Source organism: Molossus molossus, unplaced genomic scaffold, assembly GCF_014108415.1.
Source record: "Molossus molossus isolate mMolMol1 unplaced genomic scaffold, mMolMol1.p scaffold_m16_p_3, whole genome shotgun sequence".
Taxonomy (NCBI): Eukaryota; Metazoa; Chordata; class Mammalia; order Chiroptera; family Molossidae; genus Molossus; species Molossus molossus.
The window spans coordinates 98,238,451-98,261,029 of NW_023425366.1; the positions used below are offsets into that span (position 1 = coordinate 98,238,451).

Consider the following 22,579-nt stretch of genomic DNA (forward strand, 5'->3'; position numbering starts at 1 on the left):
AGTATTTCCTAAAATGTGCTCTGCAGGACTGTAGGAAAGGCCAAACATCAAACATCTGGCAAGCACTAGGAGATTCCAGGAGAAATAATAGGCTTCTCTGCTGAGTGACTCCCCAGCCTTAATAGGCCTCCCTGACATCATGGGGTGCAGCATTTCCCAAACATCCATTCCCACCTTAATTGGCAGAGTACTTTGCAGGCTCCACCCCGTGAGGGGGGTGTTGCTCTAAGGCCCAGCCTCTCAGGGCAGAGGCTCCCCACATGGTGCAGACCACCATGCCTGCATGCCTGCTTGGCTGCTCAGATGCAGCGAGATTGGCTGGAACCCAGCCAGGCTCGTACCTAAATGCTCAGTGCTAGGAATCCAAAGTGGGGCCTGAGGGCTGGCGTGGAAGTTACAAGACCTGGGAAGAAGCTGTCCTCCACCCTCCTACTCTGAGTAAGCTGCCCCAGGAAGCAGCAGTTGAGGCATCTGGGAGCCCAATGGTCCCCACCCAGCAGCCACCAGCAGCCCAAGCAGCCTCTCCACTGGGTCTGCACAGGGTCCTCCGGTCCAAGCCAGTGGCTCAGCAGCTATGATGCCCCTTCACAGGCAGTGCAGTGGCCAGTGCCTCCCCCAACCTTCCAGCTCTCAGAAAGTTCAAGTGAATATGAAAGCCAGTGCCAACCACAAAACTTTCCAGGCTGTGCTGGAGCACTGGCCCCTCGTTTGGCTTCCTGCATGTGGTGGGTGAGCCAGGTGCATTTTGTCATACAAGCAGCAGGCAAGAGGGCTGGCCATGCAGGCCCAGAGAATACTGCCATCTCCCTCCACCTCCACGACCTGCACACCTGGCCACAGGTGCATGGGAACAGCTACCCATCCAGGTGAGTACCACACAGCACCAGCACCGGACAGCAAACCATCTTGTGCTATCCTAGGGGCTGAAAAGAATTTTCCCACTTTTTAACACCATTATGTGGGGCAGGGGTTGGGTGGGCTATGTGCGTACCAAACTCTCAGGAGATTTCCCAGTCCTCACTGCATCCTGCACCCCAAGGCTGGGTCAAGCGTGACCCAGGCAGAGTCTGATTCACCAGCTCTGAAATCTGAAATAGTAATAACCTCAAATCTTCTACCAATTCCATCCTCTGATCCAATACGCTACTCCAATGGAGGGACCAGAGGGTGGGGCACCGGGAAATCTCACTGAAGAGATGGATAAAGGAGAAAATGGTTTTAAGTGATGCCAACATTTTTAAAACTCAAATTATGCCATTTCCCTCAGTTATGACAAATTAAATAACCCAAACAAGTGGCCACAGTGCAGCTCAAAGGGGAATGACCTGAGGCACGTCCCCCTCAAAACCAGTTCCCGCAGGGCTCACACTGCCACGGCGTCAGGGTGTCAGCAGTCTTCTCTGAAAACCTAATGAGCTGGGGAGGAAGACCCTTGTGCTGGGCTCCCCCTTCAATCTTGGCAAAGGATCAACTCTGGAACTGGCACCCCAGCCAGGCCCAGTACCAGCTGCTGTCCCCAGGGAAGTGGCTCACATGGGTTTCCCCTGAAAGGAGAGAGAGATTTGCAGGAGCTCCTGTCCGAGTTCTTGCTGCCTCCCACCAGGACAGAACTCGGCCGACAGCTCCCTGAAGGTGGCACACACACGGCGGGCCTCGACATGTCTGCGGTGGATGGCATGCTTCCACTGGTGCCGTGCGGCTCCAGTGAGCACAAGCAGTGAGCGGCGGGGTAAAGGGACAGCCACCTCCACCTCCTGGCACAGGACGGACCTGCTGGGAGCCATCACACCTTCCACCAAGGCTTCCGGGAAGCCAGATGGGGCCAGGCAGAGCAGTAGGCTGCCAGGTGCCTCCCGAGACATAGACAGCACGGTGGAGGACAGAAGGTTGAGGCTCACCAGCCGCTCCCCCCATAGCCAGGTATCATCCAGGTGAGGGTCGATGGCCGAGCCCCGCTCTGGGCAGTAGTCCAGATTACACTGTTCCACAGGCTGGAAGTCCTCCAGGATGGGGTAGAGGCCCATTCTCCGCACTACCTCCCGGCTAAAGCTGGGAAGGCCTTGGAAGCCAGCAGTCTTGAGCTTTTGTTTCCGAAAGTTGACTTTGGGACCATAGTCCTGAAGGATGAGGACGAAAAGTAAGTGGAGAAGTGTCTGAGTTTACAGAAATGCTATCACAATCACACACTAGGTCTAAAGAATTCAATCACAGCCCTGCCGGTGTGGCTTAGTGGTTGAGTGTTGACCCATGCACCAAGAGATCGCCAGTTCGATTCCCGGTCAGGGCACATGCCCAGGTTGTGGGCCAGATCTCCAGTGGGGGGCATGCAGGAGGCAGCCAGTCGATGTTCTCTTTCATTGATGTTTCTCTGTCTCCCTCTCCCTTCCTCTCTCTCCCTCTCCCTTCCTCTCTAAAAATTAATAAAAAGAAAAAATTTTTATTTTAAAAGAATTTAATCACAATGACCAAGAAAAGCAAACATTTCTGACTTCGTGGGTCTGACATTCCAGCAGGAAGAGGCCAACATCACAGAGATATAAATAAGCAGCAAACAAGAGAAAGCTCTAAATGCGAAGAGAAAAAATAATGCAGGGAAGGGGGATACAAAGTGCTGGGGGATGTCTTAGCCCAGGTACCCCAGAGCGCAGAGCGAGAGAGAAAAGGCCCAGAGTGTATCCAGGATGTGATGCCGAGAAGTTGGGATCTGGGAAGAATGAGCAGCGAGGGAGGAAAGGCCAATTATGGCAGCATCATCAAGGTGGGGGGAGTACTGGGCACAACTGGGACTCCACGAGGGAGAACAGTTATCACGTGACCCTGCAGGTCTACCTAGTATACACCTAAGAGAAATGAAAAGTCCACACAGAAACTAACACATGAATGATCACAGCAACACTATTCACAACGACCAAAGAGTGGAAACAACCCAAGTGTTTTCCAGCAGATGGACAAACAAATGGTGGCATGTCCATACAATGGAATATAATTCAGTCATAAAAAAGCAGTAAAGCACTGCCCTGGCCGGTTTGGCTCAGTGGTTAGAGCATCGGCCTGCGGTCCAGAGAGACCCAGGTTCAGTTCTCGCTAAGGGAATGTACCTCGGTTGCAGTTTGTCCCCGGCCCTGGTTGGGTAATGCGGGAGGCAGCCACTCGATGTGTCCCTTTCAAGTCGATGTTTCTCTCTCCCTCCCACTCTATCTGAACAAAAAAATGGAGAAATGTCCTCGGGTGAGGATAAAAAAAAAGCAGTAAAGCAATGATACACGCTGCAAAGTAACAAACCCTGAAAAGTTAAGCTAAGTGAAAGACCCCAGACATAAAAAGGCACATATTGTATAATCCAATTTACACAAAATGTCCAGAATAAAAAAAAATGTCCATAATAGCCAAATACACAAAGGCAGAAAATGTAGATTAGTGGTTGCCAGGATAGGGGACTGCTAATGAGTATGGGTTTCTTTTGGGTAATAAAATGCCCCAGAACTAAGATAGTAGTAATGGCTGTACTACATTGTGACTATACTAAAAACCAATCCACTGAATTGTACATTTTAAATGGGTAGCCCTGGCCGGTTTGGCTCAGCGGTTGGAGTGTCGGCCTGCGGTACAGAGAGACCCGGGTTCGGTTCCCGCTAAGGGCACGTACCTCGGTTGCAGTTTGTCCCTGGCCCTGGATGGTCGTGTGGGTGGCAGCCACTCGATGCGTCCCTTCACATCGATGTTTCTCTCTCTCTCTCTTCCTCTCTCTCCCTCCCGCTCTATCTGAACAAAAAATGGAAAAATGTCCTCGGGTGAGGATAAAAAAATAAAATAAAAATAAATGGGTGACTTTCATGGTATGTGGCTTCTACCCAAAAAGCAAAAACAAAACAAAACAATAGGGAGGAGCCATCTAGAATATGCCTGATTTTTGGCCTGAGGTATGAAAGAGGAAGCATTTATTTGCCGACTCCTGTCCTCTCTGGTCCCTTCTAGTGGAAGGTGGCTCCATCTGGTGGAACTTCTCCTTCCAGGTCTGGTATGTCTGGGTGAGTGGCTCCGAAGGGCAATGCTAGGCAGCCACAGTGCAGCGGGCAGGGGTGAGGAGCTGGGGCCTTTAAGGCACACAGGATGCTGGAGTGGGGAACACCAGACAGCAGCAGTGAAAACAAAGGTTGGGCTGACTGATGGCAGTGCAGGGACACTGTAAAGACTTTGTATTTAAGTTGAGACAGGAGGCTCGGTGAGTTTATAACAGAGCAGTGATAGGATCTGATGAGGCGTCACTGGAGTCATTTTCCCCTCTATTGAAAACTGACTGAAGAGGGACCAGGGCTACCCCAGGAAGCCCCTGAAGGAATCCCGGGGAGGGAACCGGGGGCTGGGATGCATGTGGTGGCGGTGGCAGTGGCGGAGACGGTGTTGTCAGATTCAGATAGGTTTTAAAGGAAGAAAGAACTGACAAGCATTAACAATGAGACAGAGAAACCTGGAGAGAGCCACGCTTCCAGCCTGCAAAGGTGGAAAATGGAATTTGCCGTGATGAGGACACTGCAGGGGTGCAGGTGTGGGCAAACAGCCAAAGCTCAGTTTAGGGTCTGACAAATAGAAAACTGGCCTGGAGATACGAACATGGGAGTCCGAAACATGCAACAGTGTATAGGGCCGTGACTCACCAAGATCAGCATGGAGGTATCTGGAACAGGAAGAGAAGAGGCTGAAGGACTAAGCCTGAGAACCCGCCGCTGGGTTTAGGGCATGGAGGTCAGTTTTTGAGCGCGTTAAGTGGGAATGGGAGGAGAGGAATTGAAAACAGTGAGAATAAACAACTCTTGAGGAGTTCTGTTGCAGAGATGAGAGAGATGGAGCTTACTGGGAGCTGACAGAAAAGATCCAGTTGAGGCAAAATTCATCTGGGGAGAAAGGGGAGCAATGCTGGACAAGGTCTTCTGAGTGTAAGGAACCAGCACACAGCTGGAGGGGGGCTTGGAGAAGTCCTGGGCACAGGTGAGAAGAGAACCGTATCCACTCATGGCAGACAGATGTGCAGATACATCTTTGTTTGCTCAGAGAGACAAGGTCATCAGCAGAGTGAGGAAGGAAAAGATGTTTGGAAGAACAGCAGCAAAGCGATGACCTGGGGAGGGAGGTATGACTGCAGGAGCAGGAAGGGCCCAGAGCTGGGGAGACCTGACAGCAGGCTGCACATGGGTGCGAGGGAGGGGGAAACTGGACTTGACCAGGGCTGTGGTTGAGCAGAAAGAGTATGATGACGCGAACGACAAGGAAGTGACCATAATAACTGGCTGTGGTACAGGGTAAGGAAAGATGATGGGAGGGGGAGAGAAAGTGAAAAGGTGGCCGATGGATGGCTCACAGGTTCTGGTGGGGGCAAGGACTGATGGAGATAAGTAATGGAAGGAGTGACCTAGACAGAGAGGAGTGAGACTGAGGGAAGAGGAGGCTGTTATCCCGGACAAAGGGGAGGTCTGGGACCTAGTGGCCTGAAAATATGTGAAACTGGGAGGGAGAGAACTTCAGACAGGAAGGCATCTGGCACCCTTCAAGGAACCCTCCTTGACAATCATGAACACTAGGCCAGCTGAGTGAGAACAGAAAGAGCTGGGGGTCATCTGCCTTTGAGTCCTGGCTCACCGGCATCCTGCTGGGAAAGTGAGCAGGCCAAGCAGGCTGGGCATACCCCAAGTATGGCTTCGGAGGAGGGCAGAGAGCGGAAGGTGAGCAAAGGGGCCCAACAAATTGACTGTCCTCTGCCAGGCCTGACCCTCCCCTGTAGCTCTGGGCCATCCTACCTGCTTCCTCCGTCCAGATTGTGAGAGCTTCCAAGGCTCACGGTCCATCAGCTGCACCATCTCAGCTTCTTCCTCCCGGGTCACAAAGTCCTCTATCAATGTCACGCCAGGGAAGGGGAAGGCCCAGCCTTCAAAGTCAGATTCCTCGGCCCCTACAGCCCAGCCAGTGTCTGAGTAGTAAATGAAACGATGTGTTTTCTGTAAAAGAAAGACAGGGGTCTTGGAGCCACTGGAGGCCCTCTCTGGAGCAGCCCCTGCCCAATGGTTCATCCTTCCAACGCAGCTAGAGTCTAGAGGGAAGCCAAACACCTGCTTGGGGCTACCTCCTGGGAAAGGCCCTCTCATTCCTCATCCATAAAAGGGAAGCGCATCTGCATAACTATTTTTTGTTCTCCATGTTATAGATGAAGTGACCAAGGCTCAACAAAGTAAGAAACTAGCTGGAGGCTGCACAGCTGGGGAACAGCCTGCAAGTCCAGTTTCTGTGTAGCTCTGGGTATCTTCTGTCCTCAGCCTTGTGAGAATTAAAGAAGATGTAAAAGTATCCAGCCCAGACCAGAAGTTTGAGAAATATGCTATTCCCAAATCTGAAGCCCTGGGGCTGTCCAGGGGGTGAGCAGCCTAGAGGGGAGAAGCCCTCTCCAGTCCAGGTGGAATGTCCCTGGGTTCTGCCCTCTTTTGTGGCAGCCAGAGGAACTGCCTGAATTTTTCTTCAAAGAACAAAACTTGTCAGTTATCCAGAGAGCTGGGTTGACAATCTCCAGCTGTAGTGCCTCCAGGATCTGCCTCAGGTTTTGAGAGGAGGCCATCTTCATTCTGGGCAGTGACCTAGCATGGACCTGGCCATTTCTACCCAACATGGGATTCCTCTAACAGGCGGTCTTTGCATTGGAGCTCCCTAATAGGTAGACCATGACTTTGTCAGATCTACATGGTAGTCTGAGGTTCTCCCTAACCAATTAATTCTGCTTCCTCCCCCTTTATGTTCCATAGGCTACCACTCCATTTCTGAACCACCATGTCTTCTGTTTCTGGCACCTCACATGGGACATGTTAAAAATGGGAGTCGCCCTGGCCGGTTTGGCTCAGAGGTTAAGAGCGTCAGCCTGGGGTCCAGAGAGACCTGGGTTCAGTTCCCGCTAAGGGCACATACCTCGGTTGCAGTTTGTCCCCGGCCCTGGTTGGGTCGTGCAGGTGGCAGCCACTTGATGTGTCCCTTTCACATTGATGTGTGTGTGTCTCTCTCTCTCCCTCCCACTCCATCTGAACGAAAAAATGGAAAAATGTCCTCGGGTGAGGATTAAAAAAAAGTGGGAGTCATCCCAGTATCTTGATCATCCCCCAGCCATCAGGTTGGGTAGGTGCTATCCCCAGAGTATCCTGTGTCTCCACACCCACAGCCAGGGACACAGTTCAGACCTTTGGTACTTTTTTTTTTTTTTTGCATTTATCTTCAGATAGAGTGGGAGGGAGAGAGGGAGGAAGAAAGAGAGAGAAACATCCATGTGAAAGAGACACATTGAGTGGTCACCACCCACATGACCCCAACCGGGGCCGGGGACAAACTGCAACCGAGGTATGTGCCCTTAGCGGGAACTGAACCCTGGCCTCTCCGGTCTGCGGGCTGACACTCTAACCACTGAGCCAAACCGGCCAGGGCCAGACCTTTGGTACTTTTTAAAAAAAGTTTTTGTGGTAAAACATAAATAACATAAAACTTACCATCTTTAATAATTTTTTCAGTGTACCGTTTAGTGTGTTAAGTACATTCACTCTGTTGTGCAACCATCTCCACCACCTTTTCACCTTGCAAAATGGAGATCACATCCCCATTAAACAACTCCCCTTTTTCCTTCCCCAAGCCCCTGGCAACCACTGTTCTACTTCACGTCTATGAGTTTGATTACTCTAAGTAGTGTAAGTGGAACCATATAGCATTTGTCTTTTCATGACTGGCTTATTTCACTTAGCATAAGTGTTTTCAAGGTTCATCCACGTTGCAGCATATATCAGAACGTCCTTCCTTTTTAAGGCTGAATAATATCCTACTGTATGTACTGCTTTTGTTTATCCATTCATCCATCAATGGACACTTAGGTTGCTTCCATCATGGGTGTGCAAATACTTCTTCGACACCCTGCTTTCAATTCTTTTGGGTATTCCCCCAGAATTGTTGGATCATATGGTAATTCTACTTCTAATTTTCTGCAAAACCTTCATTCTGTTTTCCACAGGATCTTCCACACTTTTACCAGAGACATTGTGACAGTTTTTTCACTGGCTTTCCAGCCTTCACACCTTCCTATCTGCTCCCAGGATTGTTCTAAACTTCACATGTAATTTCCTTTAAAACCCTCAGGAGCTCTCCATGGCCCGCAGGACCAGTCCAGCCTACCCCGTGGCCACACCCAGGGCCCTCTGCGGTCAGGCCCCACCGACCTCCTCCCTCACCTGAAGCATCACTCACTTTCCTCTACCCCAGGCCTATACTCAAGCAGTTTCGCCAGCTGGAACGCCCTTCCAAACAACTAAAATACTTCCAGGCCCAGTTCAAATGCTGAGTTGTTTTTCGTTAATTAATTGGAATTTCCTCCTTGCTTATTTCCATCCAGGGTCTTCTGGGCACTTTGCCCTGGTTTTCGGCACCCTCTACTCTTTGCATATCGTCTCCCCACGGGCCCGTGAAACTCCCAGGCCCAGACGGGAGGGGCGGGGTAGGAGAGGGGGTTGTTACGTGGAGGTTTGCTGTCAGACTCCCCCAGGTCTCAGAGGTGAAGGGTGGTCGGGCTGCCCCATGTCCCAATCCCTTCCCCACCCCAAGCTCGCTCCTCAAAGCCCATATCTCCTCACCGCACCCCCCACTCCCCGCAATCGCACCCACTGCGAGGGTCCCTAACATAGTTTGATCCGGGACCGTATTCATTATCAGTTTGGGCCTCAATTTCTCTATATAAAGAATAAAGTTGTGGGCTCACCTCCTCTCCCAGCCCTTACCTGTGGAGAGTGCTGCCAGGGTGGGTCACCTCCCCGCTGCCGCTCGCAGATCAGACAGGTCCGAATGCCCTTACAGCCGCATTCCCGAAGGCCCTCGGGTGCCGCCACCACCGCAGCCGCCATCGCAGCGTCCAGGCAGCTAGTGCGCAGGCGCGGGGCCGCAGGGGCCGCTGGGACTTGTAGTTCGCGCGCGGGGCACGAGGCCCGCGGGGCCGCTTCCTTCCGGTCATTGCCCGCTAGGGACTCGCGCCGGCGCCACCTTCTGGGCTCCGCCAGTCGCGGGCGCCAGCAGCCGATTCCGGGAGTCACGGGCTCCGCCGAACGCCGGTGTCGCGGATACAGCCAGCGTGGGCCGCGCCTCCTCGCTATGGGCCCTCTCTCAGCGCGGCTGCTGATGGAGCGGGGACGACCCAAGAGTGACCGGCTGGGGAGAATCCGGAGCCTGGAGTAAGAGGCGGGCCGGGGGTGACGGGGGTTCGGCTGCGAGGCCGGGACCCTTACCTGGCCCCGTTATCTCCCTGTCGGTTGGACGTAGTCTGTAATTACTTGGGCCAAACGCTGCCCCCTTGTCAGGAGATAGGCTTGGTAGGCCCCGAGTGCCCTCACCACTGAAGAGGGCCCGGGCTGCTAAGAACAGTCGTGCAGAAAAAGAATTGACCAACCTGCTGAGATAAGTACAGAGGGCCTGGAGAGCACAAAGGAGTGCCCTCCAGAGACTAAGGAAAAGCATCCTGGAGGGGGCCAGCTGCCGTTTTTAAAGTAGTTACAAAATTTTAAAAAGTAGGCTTTGGGGGAGAAGCTGTGCATGCACAAGAAATGCCAGGTGAAAAAACCGTCTGAGGCATTCTGGGCTGCCATAGGTGTGGGGCTGGAGGCCTGCCTGCCTGTCCTCTGAGTACTCCCTGTCTGCTTCCCACCCCAGCCTGTCAGGACTGAAGCTGCTCTCAGAGCACTTGGATCCCAAGCTCCTGAGCCGTCTGACGCAGCTGCAGGAGCTGGACCTCTCCAACAACCAGCTGGAGATGCTGCCTGCCAACCTGGGCCTGTCCCACCTGCGCATCCTCCGCTGCGCCAACAACCAGCTGGGGGACGTCACTGCCTTGTGCCAGTTCCCCGAACTTGAGGAGCTCAGCCTGGAGGGCAACCCCTTCCTGACAGTAAGTAGAAGGTTCGCCCAGAGGCTCCAGCACTCTGTTGGGCTCGGGCTCAGCAGCCCCCGAGCCATTCTTTCCCTCATTTTCCAGGTCAGCGACAACCTGAAAGTCTCCTTTCTCCTGCCCAAGCTGCGTAAGGTCAATGGCAAAGATGCTTCCTCCACTTCCTCTCAAGTGGAGAACCTGAACCGGGAGCTGACCAGCAGAGTAAGGGGGCTGAGAGGTGTTTCTGGGGCTTGGAAACAGTTGAGAGCCTAGAGGAATGAGTGACAGGCTTGGACATTTGGAGGACATTGAGGGAGGTTACAGTGGCTCTCTTCCCTGACACCCATTGGCCCTTAGCCCCTAGCCTGACGTGTTGCCCTGAGCCTGGTTGCAGTGCTTGGCCTTTTGTCTTTGGGTGGTATCCTCCCCAGGTGTGCAGGGCCTAGGAGGAGAGGCTCAGACACTTTAACAGTAGCTTTACCCTGGATAGACCAACCTTCTCCCTTCTGGGGTTGTGTGTGTTGCTTAGATTTGTGCAACATGCAGCTAAGAAGGCTTTGGTTTAGGGAGGCTTCCAGGAGGCAATGAGGGAGATACCTGTGGCCACGAGATTGGGGGCAGAGAGGCCATGGAGGGTCCAGGGGTGGGCTGGGCCTGGATCTGATCCCTCTTGTACCAGGTCACAGCTCATTGGGAGAAGTTCATGGCCTCACTGAGCCCTGAGGAGGCTGAGAAAGCCCGGGCGGACTTCGTGACGTCTGCTGTCAGGGATGTCCGCTACGGGCCCGAGTCCCTCAGCGAGTTCACCCAGTGGCGGGTATGTTCTCACCCCACTGTACTGAGAGACTGTTCTCCCAGCTCCTTGCTGGCTCCCATGCCCTGTGCTGCCCTGGAGGTCTCTGGCCATGAGGAGCTGTGGGGAGTGGGGCGGGTCAGGAAGGGCACCACTATTGGCTGGAAAGGCCCTTTCCCAACTCAGGAAGCACAAGCTCCCTCTGACTGAGGTGAGGCTAAGGAGGGGCTAAGGAGTCCCAGGACTGTGCCCAGCTTCTTGATGGCCTGGCCCCACCCAGGTGCGGATGATCTCTGAGGAACTGGTGGCCTCTGGTAGGACCCAGGTGCATGAGGCAGACATCCCAGAGAAGTCCCCAAAAGCCACAGCTGTCCAGGAGCCCAGGGTGAGTGTGGTTCTGTGTAGCTCCCAGGGCTCTGGGGGCCTGCCTTGGCCCTCCCTACTTAGGGAGGCTGCAGAGAAGCAGGGTGTCCTAGAAGTGAGCTCAGGAAACAGCTTCTGATGCCCAAGCTAATTCCCTCTGTCCCTGGGCTAGTGCTTATCTCCTCCACCCATGAGAGGGTGCGGTCCAGCCTGTGATAGGGAGGAAAGAAGCCCTGGGTAGATGGGCCCATGGTCAACAGGCTCTCAGCCATCCTTTCCCCCACACAGGCCAGGCTAGTGGCCTCGAAACGGCCAGATGATGTCCCTCTCAACCTCTCTCCCAACAAGCGGGTGCGCACCTCCCCATTGGCCCAGGTGGAGGGCCACAGCATGGGCTGTGATGGCAGCCAGGTGAGCTATAGCAAGGTGGCAGGGAGTGTGTGGCTGGGAGCAAGGGTTGGGGCAGCTATAACCCCCTTCTGCCCCCACAGCCTGCCCTGAAGCTGGAGCCCCTATACTTCCTGCAGTGCCACAGCAAGAACAACAGCCCTCAGGACCTGAAAACCCAGCTCTGGGCCTGCGCCTTCGAGCCGGCCTGGGAGGAGGGTACATCCTTGGTGGGCAGGCAGGGCAAGGATCATAGGGAACAAGCAGAGCAAGCTTTCTAGATGGGTGCCCGGGAATGCCACCTGGAGTGGGGCTGCCTGGGCAATGGGGGAATCAGGAGGGACAGAGAACTTAAAAAAATGTCAAGGCCAGGAGGAGGGAACTGCAGGGGGAAACTTTACAGAAAATGTTTTTACTAGGCTGATCCCTCAAAACAGGGCATACAGAGGCCACATCCCAGTCTGTGGCCACGTGTGGCGGAGAGGCTGTGTGTGTGATAGACTGCCAGACAGGCATCGTACTGCACAAGTACAAGGCACCTGGCGAGGTGAGTGCCAGGGCCCTGCTCCTATAGGGCATTGGGCAGAGTGCTGGGGGAGGAGTGCCACCTACTCACCAGGTGACCTTTTTCTTTGATACTGGGCTTCAGTTTCATAGATTTGATCTTGAGTGCATGTGCACACAGGTAGCTCTGCCCCTTGGTGACTGCTCCACCCTACCCCTTTCAGGAGTTCTTCTCGGTGGCCTGGACAGCCTTGATGGTGGTCACACAGGCAGGCCACAAGAAGCGCTGGAGCGTGCTGGCAGCTGCAGGTCTTCGGGGCCAGGTCCGGCTGCTGCACGTGCGTGCTGGCTTCTGCTGTGGGATCATCCGGGCCCACAAGAAGGCCATTGCCACCCTCTGCTTCAGCCCCACCCATGAGACCTACCTCTTCAGTAAGACCCTCTCTCCACACCCCAAGGGGCCCCCCGGTATCCCTGTCCTGCAGCCTGATGCCCCATTGCTCCCTCCCTGGGATGGTAGGGGACTCCAGTGGCTAGCAGTCTCTCTCCTGGCTGCCAAAGTTGGCTCCAGCCATGATAGAAGCAGTGTGACTTTGTGGACAACTGACTGTGCTTCAGATCCTGGCTTTTCCCCCAACCTGCTCTGTGGCCTTGGAGCTTTCTGACAACCTGGGCCACTCTATGGGGTGATATTCCTGGCCCTTCAGTTGCAGTGAGCCCAGTGAGGGCGATGTGTGAGCAGAGGCCTACAAAAGATGGCTGCCTGGTGTGGCAAACATTAGGTTAGAGTAAGATAGAATTTGTAGGCTATGGCCCTCCATCCCTGCTTCAGAGAGGCAGGCCTTGGAACCATGTTCTCAGACTGCAGGAGGAAGAGGGCCTCCTCAGAGCCACCTCTCCCCTTCTCGCCCCCTCCTCAGCGGCTTCCTATGACAAGCGGATCATCCTCTGGGACATCGGGGTTCCCAAAGAAGATTACACATTCCAGGCCAGGTGATGATTTGCGCAGAGCTGGTAGGAGGGCTGGCTGCTAGGGTGGGCAGACACCTGGGTCCGTGGCCTCATGCTCTCCCTCTCACCTGCTGGCAGCCAGCTGCTCACACTCGATACCACCTCCACCCCCCTGCGCCTCAGTCCTGTTGCCTCCTGCCCAGATGCCTACCTGCTGGCTGGTTGTGAGGGTGGCTGCTGCTGCTGGGACGTGCGGCTGGACCAGCCTCAAAAGAGAAGGTGAGGCGGATGAGGATGCCTTGAAAGCCAAGTCTCAGAGCCAGGGCAGCTGCCAGTCCAGATGTCTGACCCCAGGCACACCTGCCAGAGGTGGTGCCCAAACCATGCATGGGCAGCCACAGAGGCTGTTTTCAGGGTCCTCTTCATAGCTGGCCTGTCCCCACCTTCTGCTAGTCTCTTGAGTAAAGGTCCCTGTGACATTCCTTCCCTAGTGTTTGGCCTTGGGACTTGGATTGGGTCAGTTCCCTCTCTGGGCTGTGATCACCTCACCTTCAACCTGGGCCTGTGTCCTGCCACTTATCAGCAATGTGCCTTCCTGTCCTAGCATAATTTCCTTATCAGTAAAGTTGGGACAGTAACTTGCATTCCAGGGCTGGTGGAGGACAAAAGGGATGATGTCTGGGTAGGGAAAAGACCCTAGAAGGCACAGGTTGAGGCCTGTGGCTCATCCGTGCCACCCAAAAGGCCCGCCAGTGCTCAGCATGGAGTCCTAGCCCTCTTGGGGCCCACAAGCAGGGGAGACATATTAAACAAAGGTGGCCAATTAAAACCCCACAAAGTGTGATGCCAGCTGTGAAGGAAAGAGAATCATGTGCTTTGAGAGGGGAATAGGAAGTCCAAGGGGACTCTGAAGAGGTGACCTGTGGCAGATGGTAAGTTCTCAAACTCATGCTCTCCACATGAGCCCTGTGAGTCAAGTGGGTAGAAGGCAGGAAGGTGTATACACAGGAGGAACAGCATGTGCAAAGGGTCAGTAGTAGGGAGAGCTGGTTGACCAGGGAGGTCTGGCCACAGCTTGGAAAACCAGAGGAAGAGCTACAAGATGAGGTGGCAGGTTGCTCAGGCCAGGGCACACTAGCTTTGTTGGCCAAGGTGAGACTGAATTTACGGTAAGTGCAATGAATAGCCTGGGAAGAATTTTAGGGTTGGGTGGCAGGAGTGTATTAGCTACTAGGTGGAGAGAAGTAGTGGAAGCTTTTGCAGGCTTTGGCAGTTGTCCAGCCAAGTGTTGGTGGTGGCCCTGTGTCACACCTGGGAGTCAAGCCTCGGGCCTGTCTCTTTTTTTCCCTGCCCACTCACATCTGCCTGGTCCCCAAGTTCTGTGGCATTTCTTTCCCACATCTTAGATGTGTCTGCTTCTCCTGTTAGTGCTTGGCTGCCTTTCTTGCTTCCAGGTGTCCTCTCCAGGACCCTGGGCAGCTGCTAGGTGACCTTTCCAAGCAGTGTGACCTACACACACTCTCAGCTTAGAAATATTCAGCAGCCACTCCCCACTGTCCTCAGGGTCACAGCAAATCCCTCCCGTCTTCCTTCTCAGACCCCAGCACTCATCTGGAAATGCCTTCCTCCTGCTCATCTCTGTCCCAGAGGTGCTGCCTCTCTCCAGAACCCTCCCTGCACCGCCCCCCCCCCCCCCCCCAATCCTGGAAGAACCAGCCCTTTATGCTTCTGAGTTCCCACCACCTGTGACTTGGTGTACTCAGGTGCTGGCTCCCACGGCCAGGGTGCAGAACAGATATTCTTGGTTGCATCTTCTGACCTCCACACAGGGCAGGGCCCAGAGTAGGGGCCCAATGAATGAAAGAAACTATATATGCAAGGAATAGTTTACCAGCATCTTCTGTGGCCCCACAGGGTGTGTGAAGTGGAGTTTGTCTTCTCTGAGGGCTCCGAGGCACGTGGCCAGAGAGTGGATGGGCTGGCGTTTGTGAATGAGGATGTCGTGGGTGAGTAAGCCCCACTCAGGTCAGTCTGGCCTCCTGGGACTCAGATAGGCCCTGATCAGGCTTCATGGGTTGCTTCTCCCTGGGTTGGGGTTTAGGTCTGAAAGCTTCTGAAGGGTCCCAAGTGTGGAACAAATGCCTGGAGAGGGCCCCCCAGGCAGTTCTCCATTCTTCCTCACAGCCTCCAAGGGGAATGACCTGGGCACCATCTGTCTATGGAGCTGGAGCCAGACGTGGGTGAGCCGGGGCAGCCAGTCCACAGTGGCAGTGGTGGTCCTGGCTCGGCTGCAGTGGTCACCCACTGAACTGGCCTACTTCTCACTCAGCACCTGTCCTGGTGAGCCCACCCACATACCCCATACCACCTTCCACCCCCTGGAGCTGTGCCTCACCTGATTCCAATCTCTGTGTCCTGGCAGATGAGGGCATTGTGCTCTGTGGGGATGAGGAGGGCAATGTCTGGATCTACGATGTCAGGCATATCCTGGCACAGCAGCCTCCACTGCCGGCAACCCCGCAGGCCCCCACGCAGGTATGCACAGCTCGCTCCTCCCCACTGCTGGGGACTGGTCAGGGAGGGGCCTGGTATCTAGGAAGGAGCCCAGCCCCTCCCCTCTTCCTACCAGATCCTTACATGGCCCCAGCCCCGGGCCCTCAGCCAGACGGTGACCAAGACCATGGTGAACACAGTGGTGGCCAACCCCACCTTTACCTACCTCACCGCCCTGACAGACTCCAACATCGTAGCCATCTGGAAGAGACACTAGTCTCCAACAGGAGCTCCTGCCTTTGTTGCAAAGCACCAGGGATACAACTTAACTTATTCAATTTTTGGGCTAATGATGGAGATCTTTCTATGAATGAATATTTTTTATTAAACTCTCTACTATGTAACAGAGAAGACTGGGAACACTGTTTGTGGGGCCCATTACTACTTTGAGTAAGACAGGCTGACCTGGCAGCTGGAGCTTCTACAGTAGAGACTCAGGGAAGTACATGGGTTTGAGCAGTTCCCTTCTGCTTAAATTGGCCTTCCCTACAGCCCCCCAGGTTCCCAGTTGGTTCAGAATGCATTTGTTCCTGCCACCCTCAGACAGAAATCTGAATCTCTGGGCCAATCCACTCTGCATTGTGGCCCCAGAGATAGTTCATCTACCTCCACTGAGCCCAACAATCCATTTGCTGTGAAGTCACCTCTGCTTCAGCCCACATCTGAGTCTTTTCCTGCCATACTTTATTAGGAAGATGAAACAGAATCGATGTAGTACAGGACACATCGGTGTCGGGGGTGAGGGGCTCTCTGGGATATTTCCAAGGAGGCCCATGGCTGGGAGAAGCTGTTCTTTTCCTTTTGGTGCCTGGACAAGGGCCCACTGCAGGGTAGGAACTGGAACAAGAATGCTTCCAGCCCACTATTCAATTCCTTCTTGCTTATCTTTGATGGCCACCTGAGGGAAAGGAAAGGCAGCGCACTTAGCTGGAATGGCCGAGTGAGGGTGATGGAAACTCAGCCCTAGCATCCCTGACTGAGGTCAGCCAGGAAACTGCTTCTACGACTCCAGAATGCAGCCACGAACTGAACAGAAGCAGTAAAGCAGGCCCTGAACAGCTCTAGGGAACTGGGCCAGCAACCCTAGGAGTCTTGAAGCCCACCCCATCACTTCTCTGCAGCACACACCTCGCTGCCTAGGATGGGAGGCGGGTGGAGCAGAGGTGCTTCCTGGTGAATATATGCTGAAATCTGAATGGCTGGATCTTTCCCACTCTAAATTGTCTAGACTTTGATGCTCCCTGTCTGAACAGGTGTTCAGGAGCCCCACCTTAGGATGAGCTGCCCTCTAGATAGACAAATATCCTGGACACAGCCAGCATCAGAAACCAGATTTGGAGGAACAGCACTAAGGGGCAGCAGACCCCTTGCTGCCATAGGGACTACAGAGTGCACAAGGAGACCCTGGAGCACTAAGTAAGTGCACCCCATGGATTCAGAGAGCAGGCCCCAGGCCTCAACTCCATAACCTCATCCACACTTCCTGGAGGCTATGATAGAAGTCCCTTCCCCCGAAATAAATGAGAGGAAACAACCCAGGAGTCGTCCTAAGTGTAGGCATGAGAACCCGCATCTCGGGCATACAGGATGTTGTCCAGACCAACCCAACCCACCCCAGCCCTGCACGACTGGCTCCTCACCCGGAATCGCTCTTCCAGCAGGGAGAGTTCGCTAATGAGGTCTGTGATGGCATTGGTGAAGGCCTCCTGGGGGCTGTAGTCTGGTGTGGTTTGCACACGGATGATGATCTTGTGCTCCAAGGGGTGGGGGACTTTGTAGCCAGCAAACAGCACCTGTGGGTCCTTCAGCAGCTGTCTGGGATATATAAGGTGAGCAGTGTGAGGAGGCTGAGCCAGTGCCCTGGAGCTCTGGCACCTTGTACCTTACCAGGCCTTCTAGCCAAGGGGTTTTCCTACTGGCTTGAGGCCCGTAAGCAAATGCAGCTGGCAGCTGATGCCAGGTAGTTCCTTGCTCTTCATTTTTAGTTGTTTTATTTTTTCCACCCCCAAAAATCTTCAAGTGCCCTGGCCAGTTTGGCTCAAGGGTTGGAGTATCAGCCCGTGAACCAGGGAGTCCCAGGTTCAGTTCCCATTAAGGGAACTGCAGTTCCTGCGGTTTGTCCCCGGCCCTGGTTGGGGTCATGTGGGTGGTGACCCCTCAATGTGTCTCTCTCACATCAATGTTTCTCTCTCTCTCTCCCACCCACTCTATCTGAAGATAAATGCAAAAATGTCCTTGGGTGAGGATAGAAAAAAAAAATTAAAAAAAAAAAAAAAACCTTCAAGTAAAACACATACTTGGGATAAGATACACCTTATGGGGACTCCTCCCACACTCACCCCTATATCCATGAAAATTAAGAACCTTAGGTGGTAGCCTGGCCAGTGTGGCTCAATGGATTGAGCAGGTTGTGGGCTTGATCCCCAGTAGGGGGCGGGTAGGAGGCAGCCGATCGATGTTTCTCATATTGATGTTTCTATCTCTCCCCTTTCCTCTCTTAAAACATCAATAAAAACATTTTTTAAAAAGAACCTTAGCTGTTAAACAGGGTTTCCAGTAACTTCTTCCCTTAGGGGAAGTCAGGGACCCTGCAATGCTCCGAAAGAGACCTCCCTAGGCAGTAAAAATCCAGCCAAAGTTCAGTAAACCAGAACACAAAAGCCCCATTCCCGGCTCGAAAAGCACCTGGCACAGCAAATCAAGGTGCAGGGGGAGAAGGCCCCAGGCTCTGAGCAGTTAGGGAAATGGAAGTCCTTTAAGCAAGACATTGGCAGCTGCTATCTACCCGCTGGGGTCCTGTTCTAGGAGGTAGTGAAGAGCTGGGTGCACCACTGGCTAAGTGCAGGGTGGGGGTCATCCAAACAAAAGGTGGGCAATGGCAACCTCTACTTACACCAGGAGACCAGACAGTTTTCAGCCTAGTCTCACACACACAAACCTGGGGAAGGCCTGCTGCAATGATGGTACTTCTCAGCAGTGACAAGTCCTTGGGTCAGAGCATCAATCACATTGCTAGCCACCTACCTGGCCAGGACTTCACTGGTGTAAACAAACACCCACCAACCAATAACAGGTGCCCACCAGGGGAATGGGATAATCACTGAGCCCCTCTCTTACCCGATTTCCTTATTTTACTCAGTTACAATCTCTGGCACATCTTATAAGGCCAGGTGTCACTGAGGTCACTGTCACAAATGGGCAGGTTGGGTAAGAACTAACCTTAGCCCAAAACCACAAGTAGGCCTACTTTTCTGTAGCTTCCTGCATATTCACTTACTTTAGTCACATAAATGAGCCAGTGCAGGGATGCGGCTGTGTGAACAGATATCAGTGTCATTTTGAAGAAAAGGCACTGGAATGAGTGAACTACCAGAGCAAGCAACCAGAAGGACTTTGTGGAGCTCAGAAAGACTTAGGGAAACCTTTTGGCCCGGCCAGTGTGGCTCAGAGGTTGAGCATCGACCCATGCACCAAGAGGTCGCTGGTTCAATTCCCAGTCAGGGCACATGCCCAGGTTGTGGGCCCAATCCCCAATGGGGAGCATGCAGGAGGTGGCCAATTGATGTTCTCTCTCATCGATGTTTCTATCTCCCTCTCCCTTCCTCTCTCTAAAATCAATAAAGAAAAAAGAAGAAAACCTTCTGGAACTTGCAGTTTGTCTCAAAGAGCCTCATTAAACATAGCCCCTGGGGGGTGGGGGGACAGAACATAGCCCCCGAGAGCCTTTGACTTGAACTTACGATTTAATAATGTTTCCTAGTGTATGATCTTCTTTGTTGATGGTGAACAAACAGGCATTGGGTACCTTGGTGTCCTTGTTAATGGTGATCCTAGGAAGAGGCAGAGGCAAGAGATGGGGGGGTGGTTCCCCTCCTCCTTGTGTCTAAACCCTACCCTTTAAGGTAGACTCAAGTCCTACCTCCTCCTGGAAGCCTTTCTCAATCTCTTCATTCCATAAAGACCTCTCTGATTCAGCAGCAATGTGTCTACACCCTGACACAAGTTATTTCCTGATTCTGTGGGACCCTCACCTACCTTGGATTGCTCCTTTCTCCTAAAGCAGTTTCTCAGCCTTGGTACACTAACACTTTAGGCCGGATAATTCTTTTGGTATGGAACTAACTGTACATTTTAGGGTACTGACAGTATTCCTGACCTCTATCAACCAGATGCCAGTAGCACCCCCTTTATGACAGCCAAAAAATGTTTGCAGACATTGCCAAGTTTCTCTGGGAGGCAAAATCATCCGCAGATGAGAACCACTGTTCTCAAGGGAGACTGAAGTGGCTGGCAAGGGCTAGACCATAGAGCCCTGCATACCAGGCTAAGAGAAGTTTGAAAAGCCAATGTGTAAGAGGGTCTTCTAGCCCTGGCCAGTTTGGCTCAGCGGTAAGAGTGTTGGCCCACGAACCGAAGTCATGGGTTTGATTCCTGGTCAAGGCCATATACCTGGGTTACAGGTTCGATCCCTGGCCCTGGCTATGGTCTGCAGGACAACCAATCTGTGTATCTCCCTCACATCGATCTTTCTCTCTCTCTCCATCCCTTCCACTCTATCTAAAAACAGATGGGAAAATATCCTCTGGTGAAGAATAACAAAAAATAAAGAGGGTCTTCTAGGTGCTGAGCCCTGGACTAAGCACTTTACATAAATTACCTCACTTACCCCCTAGATTTACTTACTGTGATTTAATACAATAATAAACCCACTTTCCAGATGAGGAAAGTCAGATTAAGGCACTTGCCCAAAGACAGAGTCCTTAAGTGGGGGATGCAGGAGCCAAGCCCAGGCTGTCTGCCCACTAGACTACATTTTCCCCTTCACCTTGCAAGCAATGAGGAGTCACTGAAGGTTTTACACAGGCGGCTGGAGATCGGATATGAGTCTAAGAACGGTCACTCCGGTTGCAGCAAGGAGGATAACGGTGGCGGGCCAGGAGACGGCTGAGACGGCTGCCCGAGCCCCGCGTAAAAGAACTTTGGAGCCAGACGTCCTGGGTTCCAAAACAGCCCCACCACTTCCCGTGCCCGGGGACTCACTCAACCTCGGTGTCCTCACCCGCGAACGGGAGACTCACCACCGCCTCGCACCTCAAACTGGGCAGATACAGGCGCGAAACGCTTTGCGAGCCGCCGCTCAAGCAAAAGCCGCTCCCCGAATCTGCCCCCGCCCACCCACGCAAGCCCCGGCAGAGGGGGGCAGAAGCCCCAGGATCTGCAGGACCACACAGGTGAGGGCCCGCGACCTTCGGCCGCCCCTCTCCCGCCCCGGCGGCTCCACTTACTTCTTCTCGCCTTCGAACAACAAGAACGACTCGAAAGCAGGAGGGGCGTTCATCCTAGCGCCGCAGCCGCCTCCAAACTCTCAGCTGCCTCCACTCGCCTCTAGGGCCCTTCAAGGCAGCCTCTTCCGGGTGAGCGGCGGCGCCTGCGTTTACCGAGGTGCCAAGCCCGCGTGGAGACTGGCTCACTGCCCCCTATCGGACCGGAGGATGTTGCGCGGACGCTAGAACCCAAGGGAAGGGCCGAGGTTGGTGGCTGTGCACACGCGCAAGTCCGGAAGGTCCCTTCGGGGAACTGGCAGCTACTCTGCGCACTGGGGTGTCCTCGTCCAGGCTAAGCGGCACCCTGAGCTCGGCCTCTCTCTGCTCCCCACAGCCCTTGACCGTCTTTAGAAATGTGCCCTTGGAGTACACAGCAAGAGGCCCCTGAATGAATGGAGCTATGGGGTATAGGTAGGTGTGACTGGCGGGTGCAGAAGCAGCCTCATGGGTTCATAAGCGTCTGTCCCTTGAACCAGACGCCTGTGTATGGGTAATCCCCCCTGCCAAGGCTGCCTGGGCAGGTTGCTACAAGATTCTTTTCTGTGTTGTAACTGATTTGCCAAGGGAACGTGTGGCCTAGTGAGCTTCTTGTTAGGGTGTCAATTGGGTGAGGGCTGGGGCAGGAGGCAGGTATGTATTCAGGTGTGAGAGGTTCTAGGAGGGATAAGTGCATCCATCCCTGTTTCGATTGGTTGATACTCTGCAGGCTACAGCTTAGTTATAAAGGCCCTACCTGAGCTGTCTGAAGTGTTGTAAGGTGTCAGCGAGATAACCAGAGACGCACAGATGAGTTGTAAACGAGCAGTTTATTACACCGGCGGGCTGAAGAGGGGCTCTCCCCAAATCAACAGCCCGGAGCCTTCTTTGTCACTGCTTTTTTTTTTTAATCCTCACCCGAGGACATTTTTTCATTTTTTGTTCAGATAGAGCGGGAGGGAGAGAGAGGGAGAGAAACATCGATGTGAAGGGACACATCGAGTGGCTGACACCCGCACGACCAACCAGGGCCGAGGACAAATTGCAACCGAGGTACATGCCCTTAGCGGGAACCAAACCTGGGTCTCTCTGTACCGCAGGCCGCAGCTCCAACCGCTGAGCCAAACCGGCCAGGGCTTGTCGCTGCTTTTAAAGGCACAAACTACAGGGGAAAAAAAACAAAAAACGACATTCTCTTGGCACCACTTTTGGCACCATTAGAGGGGGTACTGATAGAAGTGGGTGAGAGGAGCTGTTAGGTTAGGGCAACCATTAACCTCTTTTTTCTCATGGTTCCTCTGAGTTTCCCAAGGCCTTCATTAACCCCTTATCTTTATAGTTTTCTTTGGGTTTCTCAAGGCCCTTATGTTTACAAAAAAGAAACTGCCAGGGTGTGTACGTGCAGTAACCGAGGGTCAGAATGAAGTTATTACAGAAGCAACAGGGACTGGAGTCTCAGATTAGCTACTAGAGCCCTAACAGCGTCAGGGCTGTTTCTCTAGGTCTGGGTAGCAGACAAGGAGTCCCAAAGGAAATCTGAGCTTCCACTATCGTCTTCTGGAAAGTGCCATTTCCTACTTGAGCCTTGAGTCCTGGGGTGAGGAATTGTCATTCACTGGAGGCCCACACCAACCTTGACTCTCCAGGACAAACTGATGGGTACCTTTTTAACTGCTGAGTAATAGAAAGCAATGAATGTAAAGATGCCCTAAGGTTGTAACCCCAAATCTTCTGAGTCATCCTGGAAAAGTTTGGGCCAAGGATGCTACCTTTGCCAGGATTGCAGGGGTCTGGATGTGCCGA

At 53.4% G+C, this 22,579-nt stretch overlaps 3 protein-coding genes across 5 annotated transcripts; 1 reads left to right on the forward strand and 2 right to left on the reverse strand.

Annotated features, from left to right (window-relative positions):
- Window positions 1-353: 353 nt before the first annotated feature.
- Window positions 354-8,913, reverse strand: ALKBH4 (alkB homolog 4, lysine demethylase). Its single transcript, XM_036278621.1, has 3 exons — window positions 8,787-8,913; window positions 5,793-5,990; window positions 354-2,117 (listed from the first exon to the last, which is right to left on the reverse strand). Exons 1-3 carry the CDS (start codon window positions 8,907-8,909, stop codon window positions 1,530-1,532), a joined length of 909 nt encoding a protein of 302 aa, XP_036134514.1. The 5' UTR covers window positions 8,910-8,913; the 3' UTR covers window positions 354-1,529.
- A 171-nt stretch (window positions 8,914-9,084) lies between these two features.
- Window positions 9,085-15,768, forward strand: LRWD1 (leucine rich repeats and WD repeat domain containing 1). 3 transcript variants are annotated; one of them, XM_036280607.1, is made up of 15 exons: window positions 9,085-9,233; window positions 9,709-9,943; window positions 10,031-10,147; window positions 10,605-10,742; window positions 10,999-11,103; window positions 11,370-11,492; window positions 11,573-11,687; window positions 11,906-12,015; window positions 12,197-12,404; window positions 12,893-12,965; window positions 13,062-13,202; window positions 14,838-14,929; window positions 15,108-15,263; window positions 15,346-15,458; window positions 15,553-15,768. In XM_036280607.1, exons 1-15 carry the CDS (start codon window positions 9,154-9,156, stop codon window positions 15,691-15,693), a joined length of 1,947 nt encoding a protein of 648 aa, XP_036136500.1. In that variant the 5' UTR covers window positions 9,085-9,153; the 3' UTR covers window positions 15,694-15,768. The 3 variants fall into 3 exon arrangements, with proteins under 3 accessions (XP_036136500.1, XP_036136502.1, XP_036136503.1); XM_036280609.1 differs by lacking the exon at window positions 10,605-10,742; XM_036280610.1 differs by lacking the exons at window positions 10,605-10,742; window positions 10,999-11,103.
- Window positions 15,769-16,142: 374 nt separating this feature from the next.
- Window positions 16,143-20,882, reverse strand: POLR2J (RNA polymerase II subunit J). Its single transcript, XM_036279458.1, has 4 exons — window positions 20,762-20,882; window positions 19,217-19,306; window positions 17,117-17,291; window positions 16,143-16,374 (listed from the first exon to the last, which is right to left on the reverse strand). The coding sequence occupies exons 1-4, from the start codon at window positions 20,812-20,814 to the stop codon at window positions 16,339-16,341; spliced, it is 354 nt and encodes a 117-aa protein (XP_036135351.1). The 5' UTR covers window positions 20,815-20,882; the 3' UTR covers window positions 16,143-16,338.
- Window positions 20,883-22,579: the final 1,697 nt, after the last annotated feature.

Bases quoted from the DNA above. Each gene is read 5' to 3' on its own strand.
- ALKBH4 (XM_036278621.1), bottom strand. From the start codon at position 8,909: ATGGCGGCTGCGGTGGTGGCGGCACCCGAGGGCCTTCGGGAATGCGGC. The intron at 5,991-8,786 runs GTAAGGGCTGGG...TTTCTTTTACAG, and splicing joins CCTGGCAGCACTCTCCACAG to AAAACACATCGTTTCATTTA. The intron at 2,118-5,792 runs GTAGGATGGCCC...CTCATCCTTCAG, and splicing joins AATCTGGACGGAGGAAGCAG to GACTATGGTCCCAAAGTCAA.
- LRWD1 (XM_036280607.1), top strand. From the start codon at position 9,154: ATGGGCCCTCTCTCAGCGCGGCTGCTGATGGAGCGGGGACGACCCAAG. The intron at 10,743-10,998 runs GTATGTTCTCAC...GGCCCCACCCAG, and splicing joins GCGAGTTCACCCAGTGGCGG to GTGCGGATGATCTCTGAGGA. The intron at 12,016-12,196 runs GTGAGTGCCAGG...TACCCCTTTCAG, and splicing joins AGTACAAGGCACCTGGCGAG to GAGTTCTTCTCGGTGGCCTG.
- POLR2J (XM_036279458.1), bottom strand. From the start codon at position 20,814: ATGAACGCCCCTCCTGCTTTCGAGTCGTTCTTGTTGTTCGAAGGCGAG. The intron at 19,307-20,761 runs GTAAGTGGAGCC...GCCTCTTCCTAG, and splicing joins TTGTTCGAAGGCGAGAAGAA to GATCACCATTAACAAGGACA. The intron at 16,375-17,116 runs GTGAGGAGCCAG...CCTTTCCCTCAG, and splicing joins TGCTGGAAGAGCGATTCCGG to GTGGCCATCAAAGATAAGCA.